General features: G+C 35.8%; 1 protein-coding gene across 1 annotated transcript; it reads right to left on the bottom strand.

The window, feature by feature from the left end:
- Nucleotides 1–24,770: 24,770 nt before the first annotated feature.
- Nucleotides 24,771–26,928, bottom strand: LOC149257027 (GDSL esterase/lipase 6-like). Its single transcript, XM_089368945.1, has 5 exons — nt 26,319–26,928; nt 26,115–26,233; nt 25,720–25,950; nt 25,352–25,622; nt 24,771–25,219 (listed from the first exon to the last, which is right to left on the bottom strand). The coding sequence occupies exons 1-5, from the start codon at nt 26,578–26,580 to the stop codon at nt 24,939–24,941; spliced, it is 1,164 nt and encodes a 387-aa protein (XP_089225071.1). The 5' UTR covers nt 26,581–26,928; the 3' UTR covers nt 24,771–24,938.
- Nucleotides 26,929–27,658: the final 730 nt, after the last annotated feature.

Consider the following 27,658-nt stretch of genomic DNA (forward strand, 5'->3'; position numbering starts at 1 on the left):
TTTTCGCATCAAAAACTGCCTCTACTTCCCGATCTGGGCCTCCCAGGGGCTAATTTCGCCTCCCGCGTAGTCTCCATGGGCCTCGGTCAGTGCGCTTTGACCGAGGTCCTCGTCATTCCACGCTGGCTGCCATTGCCACTGGTTTAGAGGTGTTTTTTATCGCTATTTTAAATTCTTTGAGTCTGTCTCGACCTGGTATAGCCATGGATCTGTTAATCATTCTTTATGGATCTAATTCAGATCACTTAATAAGTCACAAACCCAGATCTACCACACCTGTGACTTTCACCCTTCCCCTTGAGAGGTCGACTGCTGATACAAAACAAAAAATCGTTGAGATAAAAATCGATTGCTCTAGCAAGAGGCATGTGGAAACCGAAGAAGAAGCGAACTCGAAGGCGGCGGACGAGGCTTCTACAGGTATGCGACTATTCAGCCTCATGACCAAGATCACACTGCTAGATCCATTTTCCTATATGCTATCGGCTCTGAGGCCTGGGATAGATTGCCCCCTACGCACCTTAGCCATAACCCTAAGCTTGATAACGCTGCCCCTGCATGGCTATTGCATGGATCCGGGATGATCCTTCCTACTACAGATCCAGCATTCAGTAGACCAAATGGCTCACACCAAGCCCAGATCTGGAGGCTTGCACGCACCAAGTCACCCTTCTACCCCGGATCACAGCCCCAAAATGCAGAGGAAGGTAAAACATGGGTAGAGCTATTGGGATTTTGGAAACCCCAAATACTTTTGCCGACCCTCTCAGATCACGCACCAGATCTGACAAAAATGGAACTCAAATGCCCAAAAGGCCTGACAGGAAAGCAGATTGGCAGTGACCTAGTAGGCTAGATCAAGACGAAACTCTGTGAGAAAGCAATGGGACAACTAGACTTGATAAATTCAGGCAGTTGGGTAACAGATACCACAACACTGCAGACGGACACACACCCAAAAAAAGAGGATCGAATACAAATTTTCATTCAAACACTGGCAGGCAAGACAGTTTGTTGGAGGATCTGGGAAGGAAGGAAGATCCAGGAGCTAAAAAACAAGATCTAGAACTAACTAGGTATTCCAGCACATCGATGAAACTTGATCTATTTAGGTCACAGCCTACAGGACAATCTTACACTAAATGGTTATGGCATCAGCGCAGACACAACCATAATAATTAACCTGCGATTGAGGGGAGGAAGTGTCGAAACTAGCTCTAAAAGCACATGATCCTTCAAGGAAGTAGTCAAAGGCAAGGGTCAAGCGCATGTCAAAACTGCAGCACCAGTGGAGCTTCCAGGGCCCTACATAGTAGAACAAAAATCTGAGAATCCTACACTCACCATTGCCATGCCTGAGGTAAAAAAACCTGTTTACAGATCTTCACTCTAATTCAGTTATATGTAGATTCAATGGGTTCTGACCAAAATCTGATGTTTTACACCAATGGATATATGAGGCCTGGTCACCAGACTGTGAGATCTACTTATGCCCCAAGGGTTTTTTTATAGTCAGATTCAAAACAGAACAAGAAAGAGAATACATCCTCAACAAGGGGCCATGGTTCTGGGGCAATGCAGGACTATTTATGACCCCATGGTTCCCGGAATTCGACGCCAATACAATGGTGGTATCAAAGATGCCAGTGTGGGTCAGGTTGCACAACCTCCCGTTACATTTTTGGCATCACAAAGTATTAATCGCCATAGGGAATGTTTTGGGTAAATACCTCAAGACTGATGAGGACAGAATCTCAAGGGGGATTCTAACATTCGCCAGGATATGTGTTGAGGTAGACCTCAGTGAGGGACTACCGGATAGTATCAATTTGAATTTCAATAATACACAGTGGACACAACCACTAGATTATGAAAACACAACTTTCTGATGTCGTGGATGTCTACAAATAGGACACCTCCACAGTGCCTATCCTAAAGCAAAGAAAACCCCCAAATGGAACAAGAAGCAACAGAAACAACCAAAAGGATGGCAATGTACAACCACACTGGAGGAAGAAGTAGAAAATACAGAAACAGAGGATCAAAAGAACCCGAAGAGCCCATTAAAGGAGGAGGAAGACTCCAACAAACAAATACAGCATAAAACATCCCAACCAACAGGAATGGAGATAACGGGCATCAAGCGAACTCATGGATCAGAAGGATTTGAATCTGACAAAGACACTCTCACTGAAAATTAGCTTTCCATTGTAATGGCCACTCCCAATACTAGAGGCTGGCGTAAGGTGGAAAAGAAGAAGGGGAGAAAAGAATCATAGTCAATCTTTTTTACATTTTTTTTTTACTTTACTTTTTGTCTGCCCAACGTCCTGTGAAAACAGGTACAGGCCATATGCATATGCTTTTTAGCATCTACAAATTGTAATCTTTTCATTATGAATAAAATTACGACTTTTTACACGGGAAAAAAAATAGCGTTAAGTCATTGGAGGACTTAGTCATTAAAATAGGATATGACCCTACTGATGTAAAAGCAACAAAAGATATAATCAAAGGAAAGAACATAGATATTGTAGCATTGAGAAACAGTTGAAAATACCTTCTAGAGAGGACCTCCAAACTAAGGAAATAGGAGATACTGAACATCATAAGGAATAAATGCTCAAACTAATAATTCAGCAAAATGTATAGATTAAAACCATGGAGAAACAGATTGAGAAGTTGCTTAAAGAAAAAGAGTAATTTACTCAATTATCTAAAGCCCCCATCACAGATATTCTATTACATATTCATCAGCCATAGGGGAATCTGCATCGACAACAGAGGATTTGAACAAAATTTCACAGGAACTCATTCATCAAAAGCAAGAGAATGAGAGGCTCCATAAGAAATTTTAGACTTTGGAAGCACAGAAAATAAAAAATGACAGTTTGTATGTTGAGGAAATGCAAAAAACACGCAGGTTGAATAGAAGGATTGAAGAATTGCAGAGTCAGTCACTGATGGCACAAACCTTGGCCCAAGCCAAGGAAAGAATTTGGTCAGACATTAGTCAAGCCATAACTAAAATATGTCCATCCATTCAGATCATTTTTAGGCAGGAGGAACTCGTCAACAAATGTCAAGTAACCATTGATGAAGTGAAACAGTTAATTAAAGATAAACCAAGCAAGGCTACTGATATGATCAGAGTTCTTAATTCAAAGAGCAAGATAGAGTTGGAGCAGATACAGATTTTAGACAGAACAGAAACCATTTTGGAGATCAAGAAGGTTCTCCAAAAGAAGAACTTGATGACACAACTTGAAACAAAATGTCAAGCATTAAGGACCTTTGTTCAAAGATTTCACTTTAAGTTTAATTTACTTAATCAAAGAGGATTGCCAGGATTAGTGGCTCCAAATGATAGGATTATCAGTTTGGAAGATTACTACCATAAACTTTACAGCAAAGCAACTGATAAATCAAGTTTTGCAGGCATAAAAGGGCACATTACAGGGAAGCAAGCATTGGAAGCATTATATTTTGATTTGACCATTAAGCATGAAATAAAACATCTTCTTATAAATAATCCCACTTCTGAGAAATATATAGAAGTAGATGAAGTTTACAAGAAGTTGGTGAATCTCACCATACCAAGTGAAGAAATATGGGATCACTTCTGCAAAGTAATTGAGTAACTTTCATCTTCAACCGACAGACAGCTAGGTAGCACTTTTTGGGACCAGTCATCAACAAATTCCTAAAAAATAGAGCCACCACTTAGCAGTTTTTAATTTCCTATTATTTTGTACTATTTTTGTAAGATTTTGTAAGAAATATCTCTAGAAGATATTTAGTTTTGTATAAATAACTCCTCATTCGATTTATTATGGGTTGAACCCTTGTATGAACATTGAGAACATAATAACCGAGTTGGAGAATTGCAAATGCTAATGAAAGGATTCTGAATTTGCCTACTATAGTTTTGTCTTCTTGTAAGTTTTCACATGTGCTTATTTCATTATGTATTGCTTCATATATTCAATTCTTTATGCAGAGAACTGGGTAAGATCATACTGAGTATCAGTCAGTCTTAAATCCCCTGTGAAGTTATCAACAATAACTAGGGACTAGCTTATAAGACTATTTGTTATTATAAACTCCCCTATATCAATTAATTGTCACACAAATCTACATTCATTTGAATATATTTTGTTCTATAGGAAACGTTGTTTGCCTGTATTCTTTGCTTATAACCAATTAAATATTCTGTTTGAATATTTAGCAAGTTATACCATCACATATTCTGCTATTCATTCACTTTAAATCAATTAACTGTAGCTAGACAAATAGCATCCCTTTCATCTAGTTCAGTAATTGTTAAGGCTTAAGCACCTGTTTTAAATAATTCATATCATTGGTCATCCATAAAATTAAAACCAAAAAATATTTTAGATGCTTTGACATGACTAATTGACCTAGAGTCATCTCAGAGGACAACATCATACCGGCGTCGTTGCTAGGGAAAAGAAATTGAACTAATTTCCTTGGGACAACGATTAATTTTTTTTCTTGAAGGTGAATAAAGAAATTGTATGTTAAAAATCATTCACCTAGCGACTCCTCTTGACCAAGCTAGCTCCTTTAAAACATACCAGATCTCACTCTAACTCTCAAATTATATATCCTTTATCTGATCCTGAGAGACTAGTGAGAGAGGCATCATTTAGAAGGAGACTTGAAGCTTCTGCTTCTTCTTTTGTTTAATTACAACCTCAAGATATTCCAGCTTCTGATCCCTTTAGCTCTGTTCCATCCCAATTAGATTTGGCTAATCTAACACCTAGGGTTTTAGAACTTTTATCTAAAGGAGTTGATCAGATGTAACGAACAGGTTGAAACAAAGTTTTAGATGTTAGTAATAAAAACACCTTTGAAAACTTTTAGATCTCCTCCACTTTCCCATTCTCCTCCTTCCAATTTTACACCTCCATCTTCACCCACTGCCTCACCACCTGCTTCATCATCCTCCACTACATCATCTCCTACCTCTTCTACTAAATCATCTTCTTCTTCATCTTTAGATATGGAATTTCAACCTATAGTTCAAGCTAGATATGCTGCCTTACATCTTCCCAACTAGTTAAACAATTTTCCTAATGGGTATTTGAAACACCTACCTAGGTTTAATAGTGAATTTAGCCTCACTGGAGAAGATCATCTAGCTACATTTTTAGATTTTGCAGATAATATGAATATAGAGCATGAGGATGTTTATATGTGTTTATTTGTTCATTCCTTAGAGGGAAATGTTAGGATATGGTTTAGGCAACTAAGGGTTGATTCAATTCAGTCCTCTAATGATTTAACTAATATATTCAAGAATCAGCAGGGTGTCAAAAAGGATGCAATTTACTTCCTTACTGAGTTTGAAGAGCTTAAAAGGAACCATGGGGAAGCTGTGGTAGATTTAATTAAACGATTTAATAAAATCCACCACAAAATTCCCCCTGCTTGTAAACCTCCTGTTGCAACAACAAAGGTTAGGTTTTCCAAAGCCTTTGATGATGACTTTGTAGTCATGCTGAGGGAATGGATATCTCCTACCCTTCAAGACATGCAAACTAACACTATTGAAGTTGAGGCTAATAGATCAGCATCATCTAAACTCAAAGCCAAAGATGAAAAGGCTGAAATAAAATTGAAGGCTAAGGAGGAAGGATCTTCCTCAAAGTCCAAAAACGATGATTAAAAAATAGACGAGATAACATCTTTACTTAGAAACTTATCTAATAGGATTTCTAAGATTGAAACTCAACCCAGAACCATATAACAAATTGCTGTTAGACCAAAAAATTAGTTTAGAAGAGCTCCTCAAACTCAAATTTTACAGAGGCCTAACACTAATCAACATATCCAACCTCATCTGATGATTGATGACCAACAACCAGATGATATTGGTCCTCTTATTTCTGAAGACATAAATAATTTTGATTCTACATCTCTACATAATGCTATTGTTCCCCACCCTTCAAATTAGTGTTCCCAAAATCAAGAAGACAATCAAATTTCTAAATACCAGGCCTTCTCTGAATTCCTAATTGGTGAATTAAATAGAATATACGATCTTAGGCCTAGGGCAAGGCCTGGTAGACCTCCAAAGGGACCCCTACAAAATGAATCTCAGATAAAATCTTCTAAAACCTAGACAACTATCATTCAACCCTTAAATCAAACACGTGAAACAAGTCAAATTGATAAAACAGTTTTGACAACCTTTAATGTTGAAAGAGAACTAGAAAGGGCTAAAATACCAATTCCCCTAGTTAAACTGTCAAAAATCCCAGGGTATAAGAACCAAGTTTCAAAATGGATTCAATCATCCAGTGTGGATGCTGAAGGGGATGTGATAAGCCTACAGGACGAAAAAACCTCAGTAGTTTTTGGTCCTAATTCGTACATGATAGATGAGAATGTACCACCATTTTATCTGACTCTGAAAATTCATGATTACCTGCTATATAGTTGTATGCTAGATTCTAGGGCTTCCCATAATCGAATGCCTAAATTAATCATGGACCAATTGCAATTAGAAGTCACTAGAACTTACCATGATCTTTATACTTTTGACTGCAAGAAAGTTCCTTGTCTTGGACTCATTAAAGATTTGGTGGTAACCTTAGTTCAGATCCCTGTCAAAAGTGTGGTTTTAGACATAGTAGTCACTGACATTCCTTCAAAATTTGGCATGTTGTTGTCAAGAGCTTGTTGTGCTAAACTAGGAGGTAGTCTACAAATGGATATGTCTTATGCCACTATCCTAGTTTATGGGGGTGAACATATTCGGCTGTATAGAGAAGTCAGATTTATGAACATTGTTTGTAGAGTTGATCGGGCTAGGAATCATCCTATTTATGATGTTGATCAAGACTTTGGGTGTTTTGAACTATCTGTAGATAATTCACAAAATACTCAACTAACTATCGAAGTTATTTTTGATCGACCTAAAACCAATGAAACTTATATTTGGAAAATGTACTTTGATGGTTCTTGCTCAAAGGAAGGAGCAGGAGCTGGAATTGTATTAATTTCTCTAGATAAAGAAAATATTACCCAACCATACAAACTTGAATTCGATGTCACCAATAATGTAGCAGAGTATGAAGCTTTTCTGCTAGGATTGGAGTTAGCAAGAAGTCTTAAGGTACAAAACTTAAGTGTATACAGTGATTCTGAACTTATTGTCAGATAAGTTAGGAATCAGTGTCAAACCAAGCACCCAAGATTGAGATCTTATAGGAATGAAGTTTGGGATTCAATTGAAAATTTATTTTCATCATTCAATATTACTATTATTCCTAGAGATCAAAACATGCATGTAGATTCCTTGGTTGTTTCTGCAAGTTCCTTTAAAATCCCTGATAAGATGCTTGTCTAGTATCAAATTCAAGTCAAGTATAGACCATCTATTCCTGAAAGTCTTAAGTACTGGAAAAAAATTTATGATGATGACAACTAAAATCCTTTTTGCAAGTCATAGATGGATTCTCAAACATGCAAGTTGAGGAAGAACCACTTGATAATCTTGAAATTGATAACGAAGATCAAACACCACAATTTGATTCTACAATTGCTGATCATAACATTATCCAACTCTCTAACAATTTTATTCCAAAAGGGTTAATCCCTCTTGAGAAGCTCTTCGATCATAATGATGTTCTCAAAATTCCACTTTGTGATTCAACTGATGAAAATATTGAAATTTATAACATTGGAAGTTCTGAAGAGATCAGAAACGTTAAAATTTCTGCATCCCTATCAATGGAGGCAAAAAACAAATATTTAGCCCTCCTAAAAGCCTACAAAGATGCTTTTGCCTGGTCTTATAGTGAATTGAAAACCTATAATACATCTCCTATTGAACACAAAATTCCATTAAAACTAGAGGCAAAACCTTTCAAACAAAAGTTGAGGAGAATTAATCCTGTACTTCTTCCTATAATTGAAAAAGAATGAAGGAAGTTACTAGATGCTAAACTAATACTTCCATTAAGATATTCAGATTGCGTAGCCAATCTAGTTCCTGTGAGGAAAAAGAATGTTGAAATTAGATTTTGTGTAGATTTTAGGAATTTGAATAAATCTTCCCCGAAGAACAATTATCCATTGCCTAATATGGATCAATTACTTCATAAAGTTTCAGGAGCCTAGAGAATTTCCATGTTAGATGGTTTCTCCAGATATAACCAGATTATGGTTAGTCCAGAGGATAGAGAAAAAACTGCATTTACAACTCCATGGGGCACATTCATGTATAATCGGATGCCTTTTGGGTTAACTAATGCTGGAGCAACATTTCAACGTGCTATGGATCTTGCATTTGTAGGTAAGATCAACAAAAATTTTGTTATCTATTTAGATGATTTAACTATTTTTTCCAATTCTGATGAAAAGCATTTGAAGCATTTGAGAAAGGTTTTTGACAGGTGCAAAAAATTTGGGATTTCTCTTAATCCCAAGAAGTTTTTGTTTGCACTTCAAGAAGGAAAAATTCTCGGCCACATCATTTCCAAAGAAGGAGTAGTCATTGATCCTAAAAGAGTCTCAACAATTCAGGCACTCATACTACCAAGGAACAAGAAGGAAGTTCAAGCTTTCCTTGGAAAAATTATTTTTTTAAGAAGATTTATCCCTAACTATGCAGAAATAGTTAAGGACATAACTGATATGCTGAAAAAGAATCATGAAATCAAATGGAATTTTCCTGCTAGGTATGCATTTGATCATATTAAGAAGGCCATTGTAGAAGCTCCCATCTTAGCCAGTCCAGATTACTCCCAACCTTTCAGTGTCTTTTCTTTTGCTTTTGAAACCACATTAACAGTTGTTCTTTTGGAAAGGAAAAAAGATGGATATGACCAACCCATTGCCTTTTTTAGCAAGGTTATGAGAGATGTTGAGCTAAAGTATGACATCATTGAAAAACAAGCTTAATCTTTAGTTCAAGCTCTGAAATCCTTTAGAGTCTATCTCCTCCACTCTTCTATCATTACCTATGTGCCTAATAGTGTTGTTAAAATTGTTCTAACTCAACCTGACACTGATGGAAGGAGAGGGAGATGACTAACTAAAATTTTAGAGTGTGATCTCATTATTAAGACAACCAAACTAATAAAAGTTCAAGGCTTGGCTTAGATCCTTGCTGAATCTAATTCCAAGATCTTAGGAATAAATTCTATTTTAGACATCCCAGCTAAGAAGAATACACAAGAACCTTCTAAGAGCCCAACTAAGAAGAATCCACAAGAACCTTCTGAGAACCCAACTGAGAAGAATCCACAAGAACCTTCTAAGATCCCAACTAAGAAGAATCCACAAGAACCTTCTGAAATCCCCACACAGGAGAATCCATAAGAACCTTCTGCATCAGATCAGACAATTTTGATTCACATTGATGAAAAAATTTTGTTATCAGATTGGTACTTTGACATTGTGAACTTTCTTAGAGAATTTGAATGTCCAGCTGAATTTAGCAGAAATCAATGTAAAACATTGAAATTGAAAGTTGTTAAGTATTGTATTGTGAATGCAAATTTGTACTGGAAGGATCCTCTTAATATCCTTCTACTTTGCCTAACAGAGAATGAAACAGAAGGGATCATTGATGAATTTCATGCAGGAATTTGTGGAGGCCATTATGCTTGGAGGGCCACAACATACAAGATCCTAAGGGCAGGGTTTTATTGGCCTACTCTTTTTGCACAGGTAGGAGCAAAGGTTAGGAGTTGTAAACAATGCCAAATGTTTGCTAGAAAGTAGAGATTAACAACTCTTCCATTGGTTCCAATCTTAGTCCATTCTTCCATTGGGGATTGGATTTCATTGATGAAATTCATCCTCCATCAAGCAGTCAGCACATATGGATATTGACTGCTACGGACTACTTTACCAAGTGGGTAGAAGCCATGCGAGTAAAAAATGCAACTGAAATTGTTGTCATCAAGTTCATTGAAGAATATATATTGTCTAGATTTGGATGCCCTCAGCAAATAGTGACAAATAATGCACAAGCATTCAGCAGTACTAAGATGATTGAGTTTTGTCAGAAATATCAGATCTTGTTGCATCATTCTACACCATATTATCCACATGGAAATGGACTGACAGAGTCCTCAAATAAAAGTTTGGGCAAAGTAATAAGGAAAACATTGGAGGATCATAAAAGGAGTTGGGATAGTCATCTTATTTATGCTCTTTGGGCTAACAGGGTTTCACCCAAAGGATCAACGGGTAAATCCCCTTTTCAGTTTATTTATGGAAAAGAAGCAGTATTCCCCACACATTTATCTTTTCCTGTTTTAAAGTTTTTGTAAGACTCAAATGAATAGGTTGATGACTTCTCTCGAAGAATAAATCAGATGATAGAATTGAATGAAGATAGAGATGAAGTACAATACACGCTTAAGAAATATTAGATTAAAATGAAAATCTTGTTTGATAGGAAAGCCAGGGAAAGAGATTTTAGGCAAGGTGATTTGGTACTGAGATGGGATGTTGGGAAAGAAGACAAAGGAAAACATGGCAAGTTTGACAACATTTGTTTGGGACCTTTTAGTATTGCTCAAGTCAAGGGTAATAACACTTTCATTCTGCAGAATTTGGAGGGAGAGTATTCATCATTACCTATCAATGGGAAGTACTTGAAGCACTATATTCAGTATTGAGATGTTTCCATTCATTCACCATTGTATTATACTGGAGAGTTTTATTTTACATTAAGTGTGTATTTGTTTCAACAGAATACCCCATTAGCCCAAGGAGAAGGCACATGGATCTGCAAGTTCTCTGCATCTTGGAGGAGGAAGCAGTCCCCAGTTGGAGCCGATGTTGTAACATACTTTATTTTTTATTAGTTATTTTATAAAAGAGGGTATAAAAAAATAAAGAAAAAAATGAAATATGAAAAAATAGAAAAATAAAAAGAGATGAAATAGAACCCCATCAAAATAAAGTCAAAAATATTTGAATAAGTGTGCTTGTTTAAAGTGGCACTTCATGAAAAATTCCATTTGTAATAATAAAGGCTTGTGTGCAGTTTGTTTTTATGCCACAACCTTTTCTTCTGATTTGAATCAAACTTTTTAATCTTCATCAGAGCATTTAATTTTTTCTTCTAGTCTAGAGAATAAATTCAACCAAACAGTTTAATATTGGTTGAAAATTAGAAATTAGGTTAGATTAGGACAAATAAAAGGCCTAATATGCTTAAAAATTGGCCTAAAAACATATAGATTAGGTTTAGAATAGTTGATTAGTTGATTAGTGATTGTATTAATTCTTATTATTGTTAATTACCCCGCTTAAGTGATGGTTAATTATTGCAAAGGATTATATGTAAATGTTTTTAATCAAGCTCATATACGGAAAATTAAAACACTTATCGGAAAGTGTTAATGAACGAACCGAAATCAACAATTGAAGATTTTCCCACCCAGATCAACGGTGGGGAAACGGTTCACACCCCCCAGCTACCAAACAGGTTAACGGTGATTGGGGGGTGCGAAAAGTGGTTTCCGCCCGCGCAGGCCCCCCACCTACATGTCACCCTCTCAACATTTCGTACCCACCCCCCCCCCCCCCCCCCCCCACTCTAAACTACTTACCACTACCCCCTGAAATCCATGATTCCCTCTCCCGTGCCTTCCGATACCACCTCAACATCCAATCCTTCTGCGCCACCTTCCTCCAATCCTTTCGTGCCACATGCCCACCACTATTTTCATAGTTGTTCCCATTAACATTCCCACTATCAGTTGTTGAATAAATGCCCTAACCGTTCCACTGTAAATGCTTATCCTTTGCTACAATCCTTTCCTATTGAGTCATTAATTCGCCGATTAGTCCATTATTAATGGCTTCTACTATAATGGTATCTTGATTTTCCCTATAAATAGTTATTATCCCCATTACAGTTACTTTTCTTACTGTTCCATTACTTCAAGATTATTCAGTTTTCCTACAAAATTGCTATTGAGCCAAGTCTGTAATCTGAATCATCACTCAACTATCTCTGATGTTTTTGTCATATTACCATTTATGTCTAAAATTATGGCTCCTAGGAAGAAGGAAAAATATTCTGCTGGTTCTTCTTCAGCACAAGAGAACCCACTAACTTCTGATCTGCTTGCCCTGAACCATATCCCATTAACCGGCCAATACTTCAAAATCACAAATACTAAGTGTGAATTTGACATGCTTGAATTGCATAATTGTCTCATACAAACATACCTTGATTCAAAGGATGAAATAAACCTCTCGGAATCAAACCTTCCTCTGTACATGTTTCCTCAAGCTCATTCTTTCCCTGATTTGGTTATTTGGTGTCAATCTAAGTATAATCCCTTGCAAATAACAAAAGTGGCTCAGAATGGTGACATTCTGATAACCATCACTATTGAAGCCATAAAAAAAATGGCTTTGATACCTGAGAGTGATTCCCTCAACTTTTCTCCCCTGTAGCTCTAATTGACATATATCATAAACTTACATTCCCTAAGAGAATTCAGATCTTTGAGATTTTTCACCCTGAAAATGCTGAGCTTCCCAAGAAAAATCCACCTTACTCAGCATCCATGTTTCTAGAGAGAGCCAAGAAAATTATTTCCCTCATTTCCTGCCTGTTAGGCTACCCATAAGATCAATGGGTAGACAAGGCTATCCTAGGTTATTTGTCAATATTTTCAAAGGAAAACAAGCCTACCTTCGTGTAAAACTACAATAAATTTTTGGTTGATGCTATGCATGAGAAGCTTATGAATATCACAACTGAAGGAGTATTCAAATACTCTTCTGTCTTATTTCACATGTTTATTTTTCAAAAGGGAGACAAATTACCCATTGTTCTACACAAATAGGATGAGCAACATGAAGATCAATCAGTTATTCATTGGACCTCTTTGATCATAAAGAACTCAATTGAGTTCAAATTTGCAGATTTCATAGAATGTTTCATTCACCCAATAGCACAACTATTCAACAGTCAAAGTGAAGCAAGAATCAGTCCTGAAATTAAGAGGATCTTGCACCTTAGTGATCAAGTCAGAACAAGAGACTGGTATTTCTACCAAAACTACACAAAGATCAAAGTATGTGGGTGTGAGTTGGCTCCATATAAGTTGCCAAAGTATGTTCTAATGAGAATTTTCTCTTTGGAATATATTAGGCAAATGATGAATATGGATGAGCTACATTTCATCTTAGGAAAGAGAAAATCACAGTTTAAGCTTAAAGCACAGGTTGGGTCATTCATTTGCAACACTAGATCAGCTGGCTCAGAGGCAAATGCCATACTCAAACAAATGGGTTTTCAACCCAGCTTCACTTGGTCCTACGATCCATTCAATATTATTTCAGATTTAAGGGTGGAGCTTAAGACTACTCCTTATAATCACACACCTAGGCCTGAAATTGAGAAATTTAGAAATCAGGAACAGTGGGAAGAGAATACTCTTCAAGAAGAAGAGGAACAAGTCTTGCCTCCTTCTACTCATTAGACTCTAGTTTCTCAAACTAAGCTAAACAAAAGGCCTAGTGAAGGATCATCATCATCAACAATGGCAGAAAAGGAGTTCATCCACTACCAGAAGAAACCAAGGATTGAATCAAAGGCTACTACTACTACTGCAACTCAAGGTCAAAAGGATCCTATTGTCATCAATCTGGATGATTCACAAGTATCTATAGGTACTGAGGAGCCTGTAATTACTACTCCTTCTTCCTCTTCTACTTCACAAAATTTGCTAGAAATTACTCACTCTACTGGTCCAAGTGAAACAGAGGAGTCAAATGTTTTCACTAACTTTCTTGAGATCAAGCAAAAGAATGAAGCTTTAAAAGCTAATGTCTATGCACAGTTCTGGAAGCAAAATTCCACTTCACAACATAGGTTACTGAAAGCATTTGATAGTGAGAAGGGAAGAATGTAGATGGCCTTTCTGCAGGCTCAAGTACCTTTTCCCAAAGGTTTTGTTGATTATAAGAAAACTATATTCTCATTTGATGCCAATCAGATTCATCCAATTGACCAAATGGACATGCATAGGCAGTCTGGTGAGATGTTATTCTCAACCATGACCAACACTGCTATGGCATTGTCTAAGCTTAAGGCTGCTCTATCAAATGTCCAATCTCAACTAAAAATTGAGAAAATGTCATCTCTGGCTAAGTATAATAGGGTTAAGTCATTGGAGGACTTAGTCATTAAAATAGGATATGACCCTACTGATGTAAAAGCAGCAGAATATATAATCAAAAGAAAGAACATAGATATTGTAGCATTGAGAAAACGGTTGAAAATGCCTTCTATAGAGGATGACCAAACTAAGGAAATAGAAGAGACTAAACAACATAAGGAAGAAATGCTCAAACTGATAATTGAGCAAAATGTACAAATTAAAAACATGGAGGAACAGATTGAGAAATTGCTTAAAGAAAAAGAGCAATTTACTCAATTATCTATAGCCCCCATCATAGCTATTCCTATTACATCTTAATCAGCCACGGGGGAATCTACATCGAGAACAGAGGATTTGAACAAACTTTCACATGAATTCATTCATCAAAAGCGAGAGAATGAGAGGCTCTATAAGAAATTTCAGACTTTCAAACCACAGAAAATAAAAAATGACAGTTTGTATGTTGAGGAAATGTAGAAAACACATAGGTTGAATAGAAAGATCGAAGAATTGAAGAGTCAGTCATTGATGGCACAGACCTTGGCCCAAGCCAAGAAAAGCATTTGGTTAGACATTAGTCAAACCATAAGTGAAATATGGCCATCCATTCAGATCATTTTCAAGCAGGATGAACTCGTCAACAAATGTCAAGTAGCCATTGATGAAGTGAAACAATTTCTTATAGATAAACCAAGTGAGGCTACTGATATTATCAGAGTTCTTAATTCAAAGAGCAAGACAGAGTTGGAGCAGATATAGATTTTAGACATAACAAAAACCATTTTGGAGATCAAGAAGTTTCTCCAAAAGAAGAACATGAGGACACAACTTGAAACAAAATGTCAAGCATTAAGGACCTTTGTTCAAAGATTTCACTTTAAGTTTAATTTACTTAATCAGAGAGGATTGCCAGGATTAGTGGCTCCAAATGATAGGCTTATCAGTTTGGAAGATTATTGCCATAAACTTTACAACAAAGCAAATGATAAATCAAGTTTTGTAGGCATAAAAGGGCACATTACAGGGAAGCAAGCATTGGAAGGATTAGATTTTGACTTGACCATTAAGCATGAAATAAAACATCTTTTTATAAATAAGCCCACTTTTGAGAAATACATAAGTAGATGAAGTTTACATGAAGTTGGTGAATCTCACCATACCAAGTGAAGAAATATGGGATCACTTCTACGAAGTAATTGAGTAACTTTCATCTTCAACCGACATACAACTAGGCAACACTTTTTGGGATCAGTCATCAACAGATTCCTAAAGAATAGCACCACTACTTAGCAATTTTTTAATTTTCTATTATTTTGTACTATTTTTGTAATATTTTGTAAGAGATATCTCTACTTTCCCCAAGATATTTAGTTTTGTATAAATAACTCCTCATTCAAGTTATTATGGGTTGAACCCTTGTATGAACATTGAGAACAGAATTGTAACCGAGCTGGAGAATTGCAAAAGCTAATGAAAGGATTTTGAAGCTGCCTACTATATTTTTGTCTTGTAAGTTTTCACGTGTGCTTATTTCATTATGTATTGCTTCATATATTCAATTCTTTATGCAAAGAACTGGGTAAGATAATACTGAGTATCATTCAGTCTTAAATCCACCGTGAAGTTATCAACAATAACTAGGGACTAGCTTATAAGACTATTTGTTATTATAAACTCCCCTATATCTATTAATTGTCACACAAATCTACATTCATTTGAATATATTTTGTTCTACAGGAAGCGTTGTTTGCCTGTATTCTTTTCTTATAACTAATCAAATCTTTTGTTTGAATATTTAGCAAGTTATACCATCACATATTCTACTATTCATTCACTTTAAATCAATTAACTGTAGCTAGACAAATAGCAGGGCTTTCATCTAGTTCAGTAATTGTTAAGGCTTAAGCACCTGTTTTAAATAATTCATATCATTGGTCATCCATAAAATTTAAAACCAACAAAATATTTTAGATGCTCTGGCATGACGAACTGACCTAGAGTCATCTCAGAGGACAACACCACATATATTTTTTTTGATGCCTCATCAAAGAACACAACTGAGAATTTAGACCAAACCTCTTGAATTTCCAGATTTCATCTTGATATAATCTTCTTCTTTAGCCTTATCTCCAGAAAGTATGTTGTAATCTTCAAACATGTGCCTCTAACATCTTACTCATTTTGGTCGAAAATATTTGAGTTCATGCTTCTCCAAAATCCCCATAAAATATAGAAAGGTAAAGCACGATATTCCTTAACGTCCTCAAACCACTATGATTATGCATTTCTCAATGGAGTTCTTATCCCATACAATGATTATATTGATCCCTTGTAGTACCCCATACCATACTGAGACCACGAATGGGAGGATAAGAAAAAGATGGACCACATCTTCATTATTTGCTTCATTTAAAGCAGATCTCACAAGCCCCTTAAATCCTCTTTTAAGGATATTTGTCCACATAAGAATCCTATTGTGCACAACCAACCAAGTAAAATATTGTAATTTAAGAGAAATCTCCCACTTTCGAGGCTTTTGAAACCACAAACATTAATCCATCATGCTTTAATCCTGTGTAATATGGTTATAAACATCATTAATCGAGATTTGGTCCTTAAACTTATAGTGATCCCAAGATATATTATCCTCTTTCTTTGTCAAGACTATCCTTACTAAGATTAACAGTAAAGTATATTGATCTCAATCTGTTGTTAATGACCTAGATAGGCCAATCTCCCTAGCAATGAGCCAAGAATTTGTTTCAAGAAATGAATGACTTTCAACATAGAGTTTTTTATGAAGAAGAAACCCAAATTGTAAATGCATCTAAAAAGAGGAGTAGATAGAGAGTGATTTCCATCCAAACCTTTAATGGCATCCAGCCCTATCTTGATCGTAGAACCCATACCGACATCCCATCGCAAGATTTTCGAGTAGCCAATGCTTGATCTTCATAAGACTCCTCCATATATATGAAGTTGTGTTCTTTTTTGTAGCCCCTTCTTTGATCCAGTCCACTATCTATTTATTTTTTAGATATTTCTCTTTAATAATTTGTTGCCAAATATCTTTGACATGTAAATCTCTCCAAAAGTTTTGATTAATAATGCCTTACTGAAACATTTTTCTTCCTTTATTCCCCATCCACCAACTTCCACGTGTCAAGAAATCACTTTTAGCAGAACTAAATGAATTTTCTTCACGTTCCCTAGACCGACCCAAAGGAGCTTGGTAATGATAAAGTCAGTTCTATTAATGATATCTTCAGCCAACTTATATAAGTGTATCCAGTATACTGAAATATTTTGAAAGACCGATTTAATCAACACTAGCCTCCCTCCCATCGAAAGCCACTTATGTGACCATATTGACATCTTGTTCTCAAAATTTTTAATAAGCCAATCATATTCCTTAACCTCATAGTTATTGGGTTTCAAAATGAATCCCAAATATTTGAATCTGGAATCCATAGTAATCGATTCCACCTTAAAAATTCTAACAATCTCTAAAAAAATTTCCTCCTCCTTATTTTCCAATATTAAAGTTGAATTTCCTTTATTCATATATAATCTCGATGCATCCCTTAAGCTAGGAATAATCTGATGAAATGCACGTCACTCAGTGATTGCTACCTCCCCTATAAAAAGGACACCATATACAAACATTAGATGTGATATTTTAATGTTCCTCATCACCCTGCATCTTTTGACTATGCCCATCGATCAAGCATCAATAATCCTTCTACTTAGTCTCACAAATACGCAATCCCCCACTTTAAATTCCCTTTCACTGCAATGTTGAGTTTCTTGTTGTTTATCCTATTTTGTGCCATAACCAAGTTGCCCTTCAATAGTTTGAGAACCTCTTGTTGGTTTTGGATGTGATCCTCTACTGCTGGAGCCTTTATGGTCCCTTTCAAGGGTATGTGACGGATGGAGGATAACATCCATAGAGTGCCATAAATGGTGAGATTTTTTAATGAAGTATGGAAGGACGTGTTGTACCACCATTCTTCCAAGAACAACCATTTGACCCATTTTGTTTGTTTATCAAATTCAAAGCAACTATATATCCTTCTAAACATTTATTCACAATCTTAGTTTGGCCATTAGATTGAGGATGGTAAGATGTGTTGTGAGTCAATTGAGTACCCAAACAAGAACTTATTTAGTCCAATATTTTCCAATGAAAATTGGATCTCTACCACTCACAATAATCTTTGGTATTCCATGTAGCTTTTGGATTTGTTCCATGAAGTCTTCTGCCACATTAATTTTTGTAAGAGGATGGGGAAGAGAGCAAAAGTGGGCATACTTTGTCATTCGATCTATCACTACCATAATGGCACTCTTTCCTTGAGATTTGGGTAGACCTGTAATAAAATCCATTGGAAGTTCTTCCCAACATTGTATTGGTATGTCTAATGGTTGAAGCACGGTTGAAGGAGCCCTGAGGTATTGATATTCTCTCCTTTATTTTATTGGCATACCACACATTTCGCCACAAATTTTTGCACATCTACTTTAATACCTTCCCAAAAAAAATATTTCTTGATCCTATGTTATGTCTTCAGGATCCTTGGATGTCCTCCTACAGGACAAGTGTGTAATTCCAATAGGACCTTCAATTTGAGTTGAGAATTATTACATAAGTATAAGCAATCTTGATACCATAACAAGTCACGTTTCCATGTAAATTTTTCTACTACATCAGGGTCCTCCTATAGTTGTTGAATGATCTTGCATATCTTCTCATCTTGCTACCATTTTATCCTCGCTTCTTCCACCCAATCAAATTTCGGAATGGAAACAACACATAGCAAGCAATTTGTGTCTTCCTCTTTCCTTGAGAGTGCATATGCCACAATATATTTGTTTTCCCTTTTTGTAGATAATTTCAAAGTCATAACCTGTCTTTGTGGCCCATTTTTGTTGCTCTTATGAAGATAGTATTTGATCCAAAAAGTACTTCAAACTATCATGATATGTTTTTACTTTGAAGTGTTATCATCCTTGCACCTTAAGAATGATATGAAACCAATAATTATAGTCCACTTCAAGGGGGAAACCTCCTTATACAATGAACAAGATAATATTTGATGATCTAAGACCGGGTCTCCTTAGTGTGTGTGTGTGTGTGTGTGTGTGTGTAGGAGATAAATAATACAATTATAATAAAATGGGGCCATTAGGGTTTCTAGCCTACATAAAAATATAACAATAGAAATGTAATCACTCAATATCTAGGGCTTCATAAGGGGTTTTTGGATTAACATTGGGCTTATATAGGGCTTAACATATACTCAACTTTGTTTTTGAGTTTAATGATGCCACTTAGCACATCATCACAAACCAATTGTTATAAATTTAAGCCTAAGATGTTGTGTGAGTTTGGAGGTGACCAATAAGCTTGTTGTAAACTTATTAGTAAATTTACAACTATGTTGCATATGTTGTATTTTATATGTCTTCAAAATTAAAATCTAAGGGAAATAAATAATGTTTTCGTTGTCTTTTAGACACTTCAAAAGTATTTCTCTTTTAAAGGGATAATGATACTATCAAGTGGTCACAACCTATCATCTAGTGACCACTTCACTCTTTTGGCTTCAAAATTTTTAAACCATTGAGCTATTGGACTCATCCTAGTTCTACCGTTGATATAAAAGGAGAAAACTCACCTAGAATTAATGCAATAATTCACTCAAAGATCTCACTTCAAAGGTAAAGCCAATACATGATTTAGTGGGTGTGTATTTATTATTTTCAATGATTTTGTTATATATTGGATTGGTTTCTGGTAATTTGTGATGTCATTTTCTATGAAGGCAATGAATATTAAAAAACTCTAATAACCAAGTTTCCATTTTGATTGCATAATACATATTGATAAATGATAACAAATTCACTAAATATTATAGCATTCAATTCTATAATACCAAACTAGACGACTTAAATCTTAGCACATTTTTTTCAAAAAACAATCACTAGTTACTATGCACCTATCCCACTTGTTATCCCACTTCTTAATGCAAAGATTTCAGTTTATTCATACTTTGAATTAAAAGTATTTTTATCCTTTATATCTAATAACATCTCACACTAAATCAACATTGAAATATATACTTACTTTAATATATATATATATATATATATATATATATATACTTTAATTAAAATTACACGCTAGAAATTTATTGAAGCATTTTGATCATTAATTTTTGGAAAATTTTCAAACCTTGCTATTTTCATACCAAAAATAATATTAAATTTCATTAAAAAAAAATATGTGACAATTTTCCATTAATCCAAATGAACTCGTTAAAATAAAATTACATGTATTTCCATCGACTCAAGAAGTTTACCACCATGTACCTCATTATTGATGTTCTTCAAAGGCAATGAAAGAAATCCTTTTATTCTATATCCACCCTAATGCAAGTTTATTAGTCTAAACAATCTAGACATATAGCCGGGATGCCAAATTTGAAAGGATGTATCATATTATATATATATATATATATATATATATATATATATATATATATATATATATACTTTAATTAAAATTACACACTAGAAATTTATTGAAGCATTTTGATCATTAATTTTTGGAAAATTTTCAAACCTTGCTATTTTCATACCAAAAATAATATTAAATTTCATTAAAAAAAAATATGTGACAATTTTCCATTAATCCAAATGAACTCGTTAAAATAAAATTACATGTATTTCCATCGACTCAAGAAGTTTACCACCATGTACCTCATTATTGATGTTCTTCAAAGGCAATGAAAGAAATCCTTTTATTCTATATCCACCCTAATGCAAGTTTATTAGTCTAAACAATCTAGACATATAGCCGGGATGCCAAATTTGAAAGGATGTATCATAATAATGTATCGGGCAACTTCTATTTAATCCCTCTGTTTATTAATGAGACTTTTTTTGGCGTAATATTTGTTTTAAAAGTCTATATTTTTTTATTAATAATTATATGTAAATTTCTTAATTTTCAACATTAAGTGTCATAAATTATTTAGGGAAGTGCTTTAGGTTTTTTTTTTTGTATTTTATACTCATTTGATATATGGTTGATTTATTCACTATCATTATTGTTTATTCACTGTCATTATTGTTTTTAAGTATATCAACACTGCTTTGATAGTGCACTTTATCACCAATTAATCTATAACTTATGGGTCAACTTCCTTATGGGATTAAGCTAACTATGGGATTATTTTTGGGAAAGCCTAATGATTAGTATCCAAATAGGTGGTTCAAATGTGATCGCATGGATCCAATGCATGTTTTATAAATTGCACCTTCTTTTTATCATCTTACCATCTTATGCATCCTCTCATTTAGAGTTTGACTCATTTCTTTATCATCTTACACGTAACTTATTTAGAATTGACTCATTTTTTTACTCAGATTTTATTACACATCCTCTCATTTAAAGTTTGACTTGTTTCTTTATCATCTTACACATCAACTTATTTAGAATCGACTGGTTTTTTACTAAGACTTTATGTACTTTTGGGTAAGTATGGTGGATGGACTCATACATGTTAGACTCTTTATGCTTTAATAAATGCTAGGACTCATTACAAAATTGACCTTCAATTTATAACAACTCTAAGACCTTGTTAGGTTTGAGAAAAAGACTAAGATTTAAGGGGAAATGACACCAATGACAATAACAAAAGGGCCCAATAAGCTCCAAGAATGCCATGTGGTGAGGTTAAAGAGTGATAGATGGAAAATTCAAAAAAGTGCCACATGGCTCGTTCATTTAAAAAAAATATGAAGTATTTAACCCATTGGTCTTAAAATAAGATGAGTTCCCTATATTCATTGGATTTGAGTAGTAGAGTGAATTTAAAGTACTTTGTTTTCTCCATTTGTACGAGTTCTTTTATGGACCTTATAAACTAGTGATCTACATTTTATAATCCCTTAAGTCCAAGGATCTAAGTAACTTAATTTTCCTATTTTATATGAGAGCATAAATTATCATTTAATGTTATTTATTACGGTACCTTGTCCAAAATAAAAATTACTTGATTCTATCAAGGACCCAAGGACACACCAATGCTATGTGGCATCATCTAAGTCTACCACATCTACTAATTATGACCTTCATTAACATCACCCTACTACATGGAAATATCTAATTGGCTACAATTATGTTTAGACATTATGGAGGTTATCTAGGATGACATTATGATGAGTAACATGCCACATCGAAATTCATGGATTTCATGGGGATTCTATGTCCTTTGTTTGAGGCCTAATCTTTTAGCATATTTTGCGCCCACTAAAGCGAGGGTATTCGCTTAGAATTTAGCAATTGTTCAACCTCGACCACGACCCGAAAGTGTATGTTAATGTTACCTTGTATCTAGACCTTGATGTATTTTTCATTATTTGGGCCCAAGGGACTTTGATCCAATAATTAGTTTGTCATGTTTGCCTAACCAATACATACTTTCATTGTCAAAACCTTAACCATTACATCCAGAATTGTTTGTGCATGGACCTAGCCAACTCACACAATTCCTCTAACCCCATTGGCACAAGGCTAAGAATTTAGAGGATGGCGTGTGGACCTAAATGCAGAAAGGACAAAAAAACAAAAACCAAAGTTGATAAAGCTCCATTAGTGGCCCTATAGTTCAAACCAATCAATCCCTAGCCCCTAAGTACTCAAAACCAAGTGCCTCATTACAACACAATGTTGGGCTTATCATAGCTTGTGGCACCAAGCACTTGTAAGAGCCTCATTATTTCCATCTTCTTCAAGCATTGGGACTAGGCACTCTCTTCTAAATTTTTGTCATGTTGGGATACCTTGGTTGATGCAAACAATACAATTGTTAGGGATTTTCCAATAATGTTTATTCTTTTATTGTGCTTTGAAACATCATAGGAATGAGGCAGTGATGGAAGATGTGTTAGGTTTATGATGTGAATAATTTCATGGAATGTTCAAGGCATTAACTACCTTGGGAGGAATTGTGGGCTTAGATTGCAAATGTTCTTTGTCAAAGGTGTGGGCTTAGATTGCACGTGGCCCTATTTGTGATTTTTAAGAGCAAGTACTTTTTTTATACACATACTAATAGGAAAGGAAGGGTTGTTATCTAAAATAAGAGCATGTTGTTATCTAAAATAAGAGAATGATGCACTTCATTTTTGGATGCTCTATCTACTATGAGATCACAGGAAGGTTCCATTGCTTGTTCAGTGATACTCAGAACCTCGCAGACTTTTTTAGGTATCCCGATCAGAGATGTTTGGCCCTATATACGTAGGAGGCTCTCAGGGTCCAAGCGCATATTCTTCAACCTCCCATCAGACCAAACCCCACACAGAGGATCACGACATTTTTCAAGGTACTACCTTCAGACTGAGGCACCAAGAGACCGATTGATACAAGTTCATATCCAGACTCTAGATCAATGAGGATCCGCGATACCTCACCCCACCACACGAGATTTCAGCAGCAAATTCGTCTTAGATCCGTCCTTGGGAGACAAACTAGGTTCTCCAGACCTCAACAATGGGTGAACTCCCCGAGACAACAATTTAGTGGACAATTTACACTTTCCACAACAAACTTTGTGGAGTTTTCTTCAGTGTTCTTCAATCAGCCTCAAATGCTAGGAGAGATGGGTCTGATCCTTAGACCCATTAGCTCCTGGATCTTCTCTGCCAGGGCATTCCATACATTGTATTTTTTATGTTCCTGCATTGTACCTTTTATATTCATGCAATGTATTTTTTATAGGAGACCGTTTGGTTCTCCTGCATTGTATGGACATCATTGTACTCAACATTCCCTTTGACCTACTTTGTGGTCAATAGTCGGACATAAATATAATTATCTTATCTATCTAATTCTATTTTGACATCATGGATCTCTTGGTATGATGACAATTTGATCTATGTCAAACTTGTCTTTACAAATTGAGGTGACAACTTCTTGCAAATTGATGTGCAACCACTCAATGTGTGAATTTGTACATGGAGCACCTACTATATGGGATCCCTTGTAGTGTGAGAGTGTGCCTCCTAACCCAAAAGCAAGCTTCTACTTCTGCTCCTTAGCTTCTACCTGCAAGCTTCTACTTCTGCTCCTTAGCTTCTACCTGTGCTCCTCCTTGTTCTACCTTTATAGTGTCCTTTGTAAGCCAACCTAAACATCGAGCAACATTCTAGCTCAAGAATATTTGTGAGCATGAATGCAATATCTCAAATGGCTTGCCCAGTTATCGCTTCCTAACCCTAGCTCTTGCAATCTCAAAAAGACCTAAACGGCAACCTGGCATTGATCATTTCGACATTATTTCAGACATGAGTCCTTGCCTATTGCCTACATAATGATCCAGGGATGCACATCCTACCTCTCCCCAACGCCCCACCATTACCATCATTTGGGTGGCACCTGATTTACAGGTATAGGGAGAAAACGAATGACTGGCACATATAGTGTCATAGTGATAGACTATGTAATTTATATGTTACTCAGTAGCATAAAATACTTTTGCTGGCTTGGATTTTGTATTTAAAAACATCTTCATTGACAATGTAAAAGGATTGGAAACACTAAATGAAAGAGTGCATTACGCAGAACAATGATGGCAATTTACACAAATTTAACATGAATATGGGGCAGAGTCTGGCATTGTTAGAGTTGAGACCTACTTTAACTATATCTGATAAAGGCGTTCATGCCGGAAAGAAGAGTAAGTATTGTTATGGTTCAGAAGGCGTATGTATGCCATTCCCGAGTACAAGAGACGAGAGATTAAATGGAGATATGACTGAAGAATTTCCACTCCAGATTTGGTTCGCAATGATGGCATTCAACCTCTCAGTGGGGTGAATCCCATCCCAAAACAGGTACGAATTTGGATCCTTGCAGATAAACGGTTTATAATTTTCTGCTCCCCCTACCTTCGCCTTCCATTCCCCACATTTCACTTCTGTATTAAAAGCCCCTGCACCGCAACACGCAGACCTCGTCTCCCCAAATCCTGCACCCAATACCAAACTTGCAATACATCAGTCACAATATTATCCATATATACAATATCCTTCATCATTCAAACAATGTATCCAATGAAGAAAAAAATGGTTTTCGAGTTCTCAATTAACTTTTTATGTACCGTAGGCTTGCCCATTTTTAATCACATAGAGAAGAAAATTATAAGAATGGAGCTGCAGGATGATTGTTCCTCTTAGCTTCTGCATCGTGCGTTCAACCAGCTGATTCAGTCCGGCATTATATACCTTAGCCAATTCGTTTGCTATATCTAGACATCCCCCATTGGCTTTACTATACCCAAACTGTAGCCCAAGAAGTCTCGAAGATGGAGTGCAACCCAAGGTGGAGACATCGAATAAAAGGAATTTTCTTGCCCCGGAGTGGTAAAGCCTCTGAATACATTTCATCCAATAAGTAGTTTCAGTTCTGTATTCATACTCTTCACACACAAATGGATCTGTAAAACTAAAAAAGATAAATGAAACTTACTGATAAGTATTGGTCATATTTGTTAACCAAGAATGTAACTAGCTCCTGGGGAGTAGTAGTATTTTGGTAAGTAGAGTTCAGCATGTATCTAACAATGTCGTTGCCTCCAACTGAAATACAGTATAAGGACTTGGACAGGTAAGATTCAATAGCAAAACGTCCCTCCTCCTTCACTAAAGTTGAAGCAAAGTGTGTAAATTGCCATATTTGATGATTAAATGACATAACATTCTGCAAGAGTGGGAGATCGATAAAGGCTAGATTAGAAACATTTCTTGGCAAACTATAAAAGAGAATGCCATATATTTATGGTTAACAATAATATAAGAAATTACAGATTTGCCAAATGTGATACCGAATACTGTGATACTGAATACAGAAGAAGGGGAACTCACCAATCCTTGGCCTGTGGAATTCAGCAGTCCACAACCTCCAGAAGCAAAATTAATCCCAGTAGAGAAATTTGCTCGTGGCTGCAGGAAGGGGGAGGGGAACGGCAACTCCAGGTAGGTTGCTTAACAGATAATAATTTTGTTTCAGAAAATAGTTTTATTAAATCAGAAAACAACAAAATATAAACTCGAGTGTGGTCACCATACCTACGAAATCAAAGGCAGTGCGGCCATTTGTGAAGCGGCCTGTGGGATGGCCGAAGAAGGACATGCCATAAGGAGGGAAGTCTGCACGAGCAGCACATTTGGGAATGAAATTGTTATTGCCAGCATCTGCCAATGAGTCCCCAAACACGAACAGTGCGGGCGGATAATTAGGCTTCTTATGACCATTCTCTGCTGCTGCAATGGATCTTCCAAGCCAACAAATAACGAACCAGTAAACGCTTATCTTCATGATAAACTCCATTGAAAAAACCTAATCCTTCAACAACTACAACTTGGATCTGGATCTGAGTGTCTCAGCTTAGAGCATAACTACCCACCACTGCCCACCATGGTTTCTGTACCGACCAACTTACCTCAAAATCGACATGAACTTTTGTCACGGCAAGTCAGAACCTATTTTCTTTTGGCGATACAGCTTCTTGTTTGAGCAGCGGAGTAAGCCCAATCTCTTCAATTCCATTAAAGTAGCCCATTGTTACTCTTTAGTCGATACAGCTATGACGATTGTTACCAGTAGCTTGTCCACAGTTAATGGCATTTACAAATTGGATTGTACCTGCACATTAATGGTTCCACCGAAACACTGATAAGGCTTCGATAATTCCATTTGAAACACCGATGATTTATTGTATCTCAATGAATACATTATTCAACATTGAATGCTTGTTGGTTTAATATTCAATGCTTAGTGACCGTTGAATGAATAAATGATCAGGTGGTAGGTAACATTTAATGAGTTCATGAAACACCGATTAATTCGAAGGCTGTAAACATCTATAATGGGCCAGTGTTCAAACATGTTATTAACTAATATTACCGTTATTAATTAACATTGGGCTTCATAGCCCGACCAGGGAAGTTTGGTATTGGTTTGAGGCAAGCATACCTACTTTGGCAGGTCAATGCTGTCAACCAGCGGTGGGTATATTCTGTTCCAGCGTATTTATGGCTGGATAGTCTGGTAAATAAGCGGGATAGTCCGGTAAACAAGCTCGGTCATGGGTTGATATTTCTGGTTCTATTTCATATTTGTGTATTTTTTTTACATTTTATTATAATTTAGTTGTCAAATCAGAAGTAAAAACAGTTTTTACTAGCTATTATCTTCAAATGCAAGTTGATTCATCACTTTTATTCAAGGAAAATCACATCACCTAGAATAACTCACTGGTGGTTTGTAAGAAGGCATACTTTCACTTCTGCCACATACTTAGTCCTTACATGTTTCCTTATTCAAAAGCAAAACATTTTAGAGCATACTCTAAGCCCAATATTATATTACATGTTATTATAATTGTAAGATAAATATTTTTTTAATA

Source organism: Pinus tabuliformis, chromosome 6, assembly GCF_031772625.1.
Source record: "Pinus tabuliformis cultivar Carrire ecotype Pingquan chromosome 6, CPIR1, whole genome shotgun sequence".
Taxonomy (NCBI): domain Eukaryota; kingdom Viridiplantae; phylum Streptophyta; class Pinopsida; order Pinales; family Pinaceae; genus Pinus; species Pinus tabuliformis.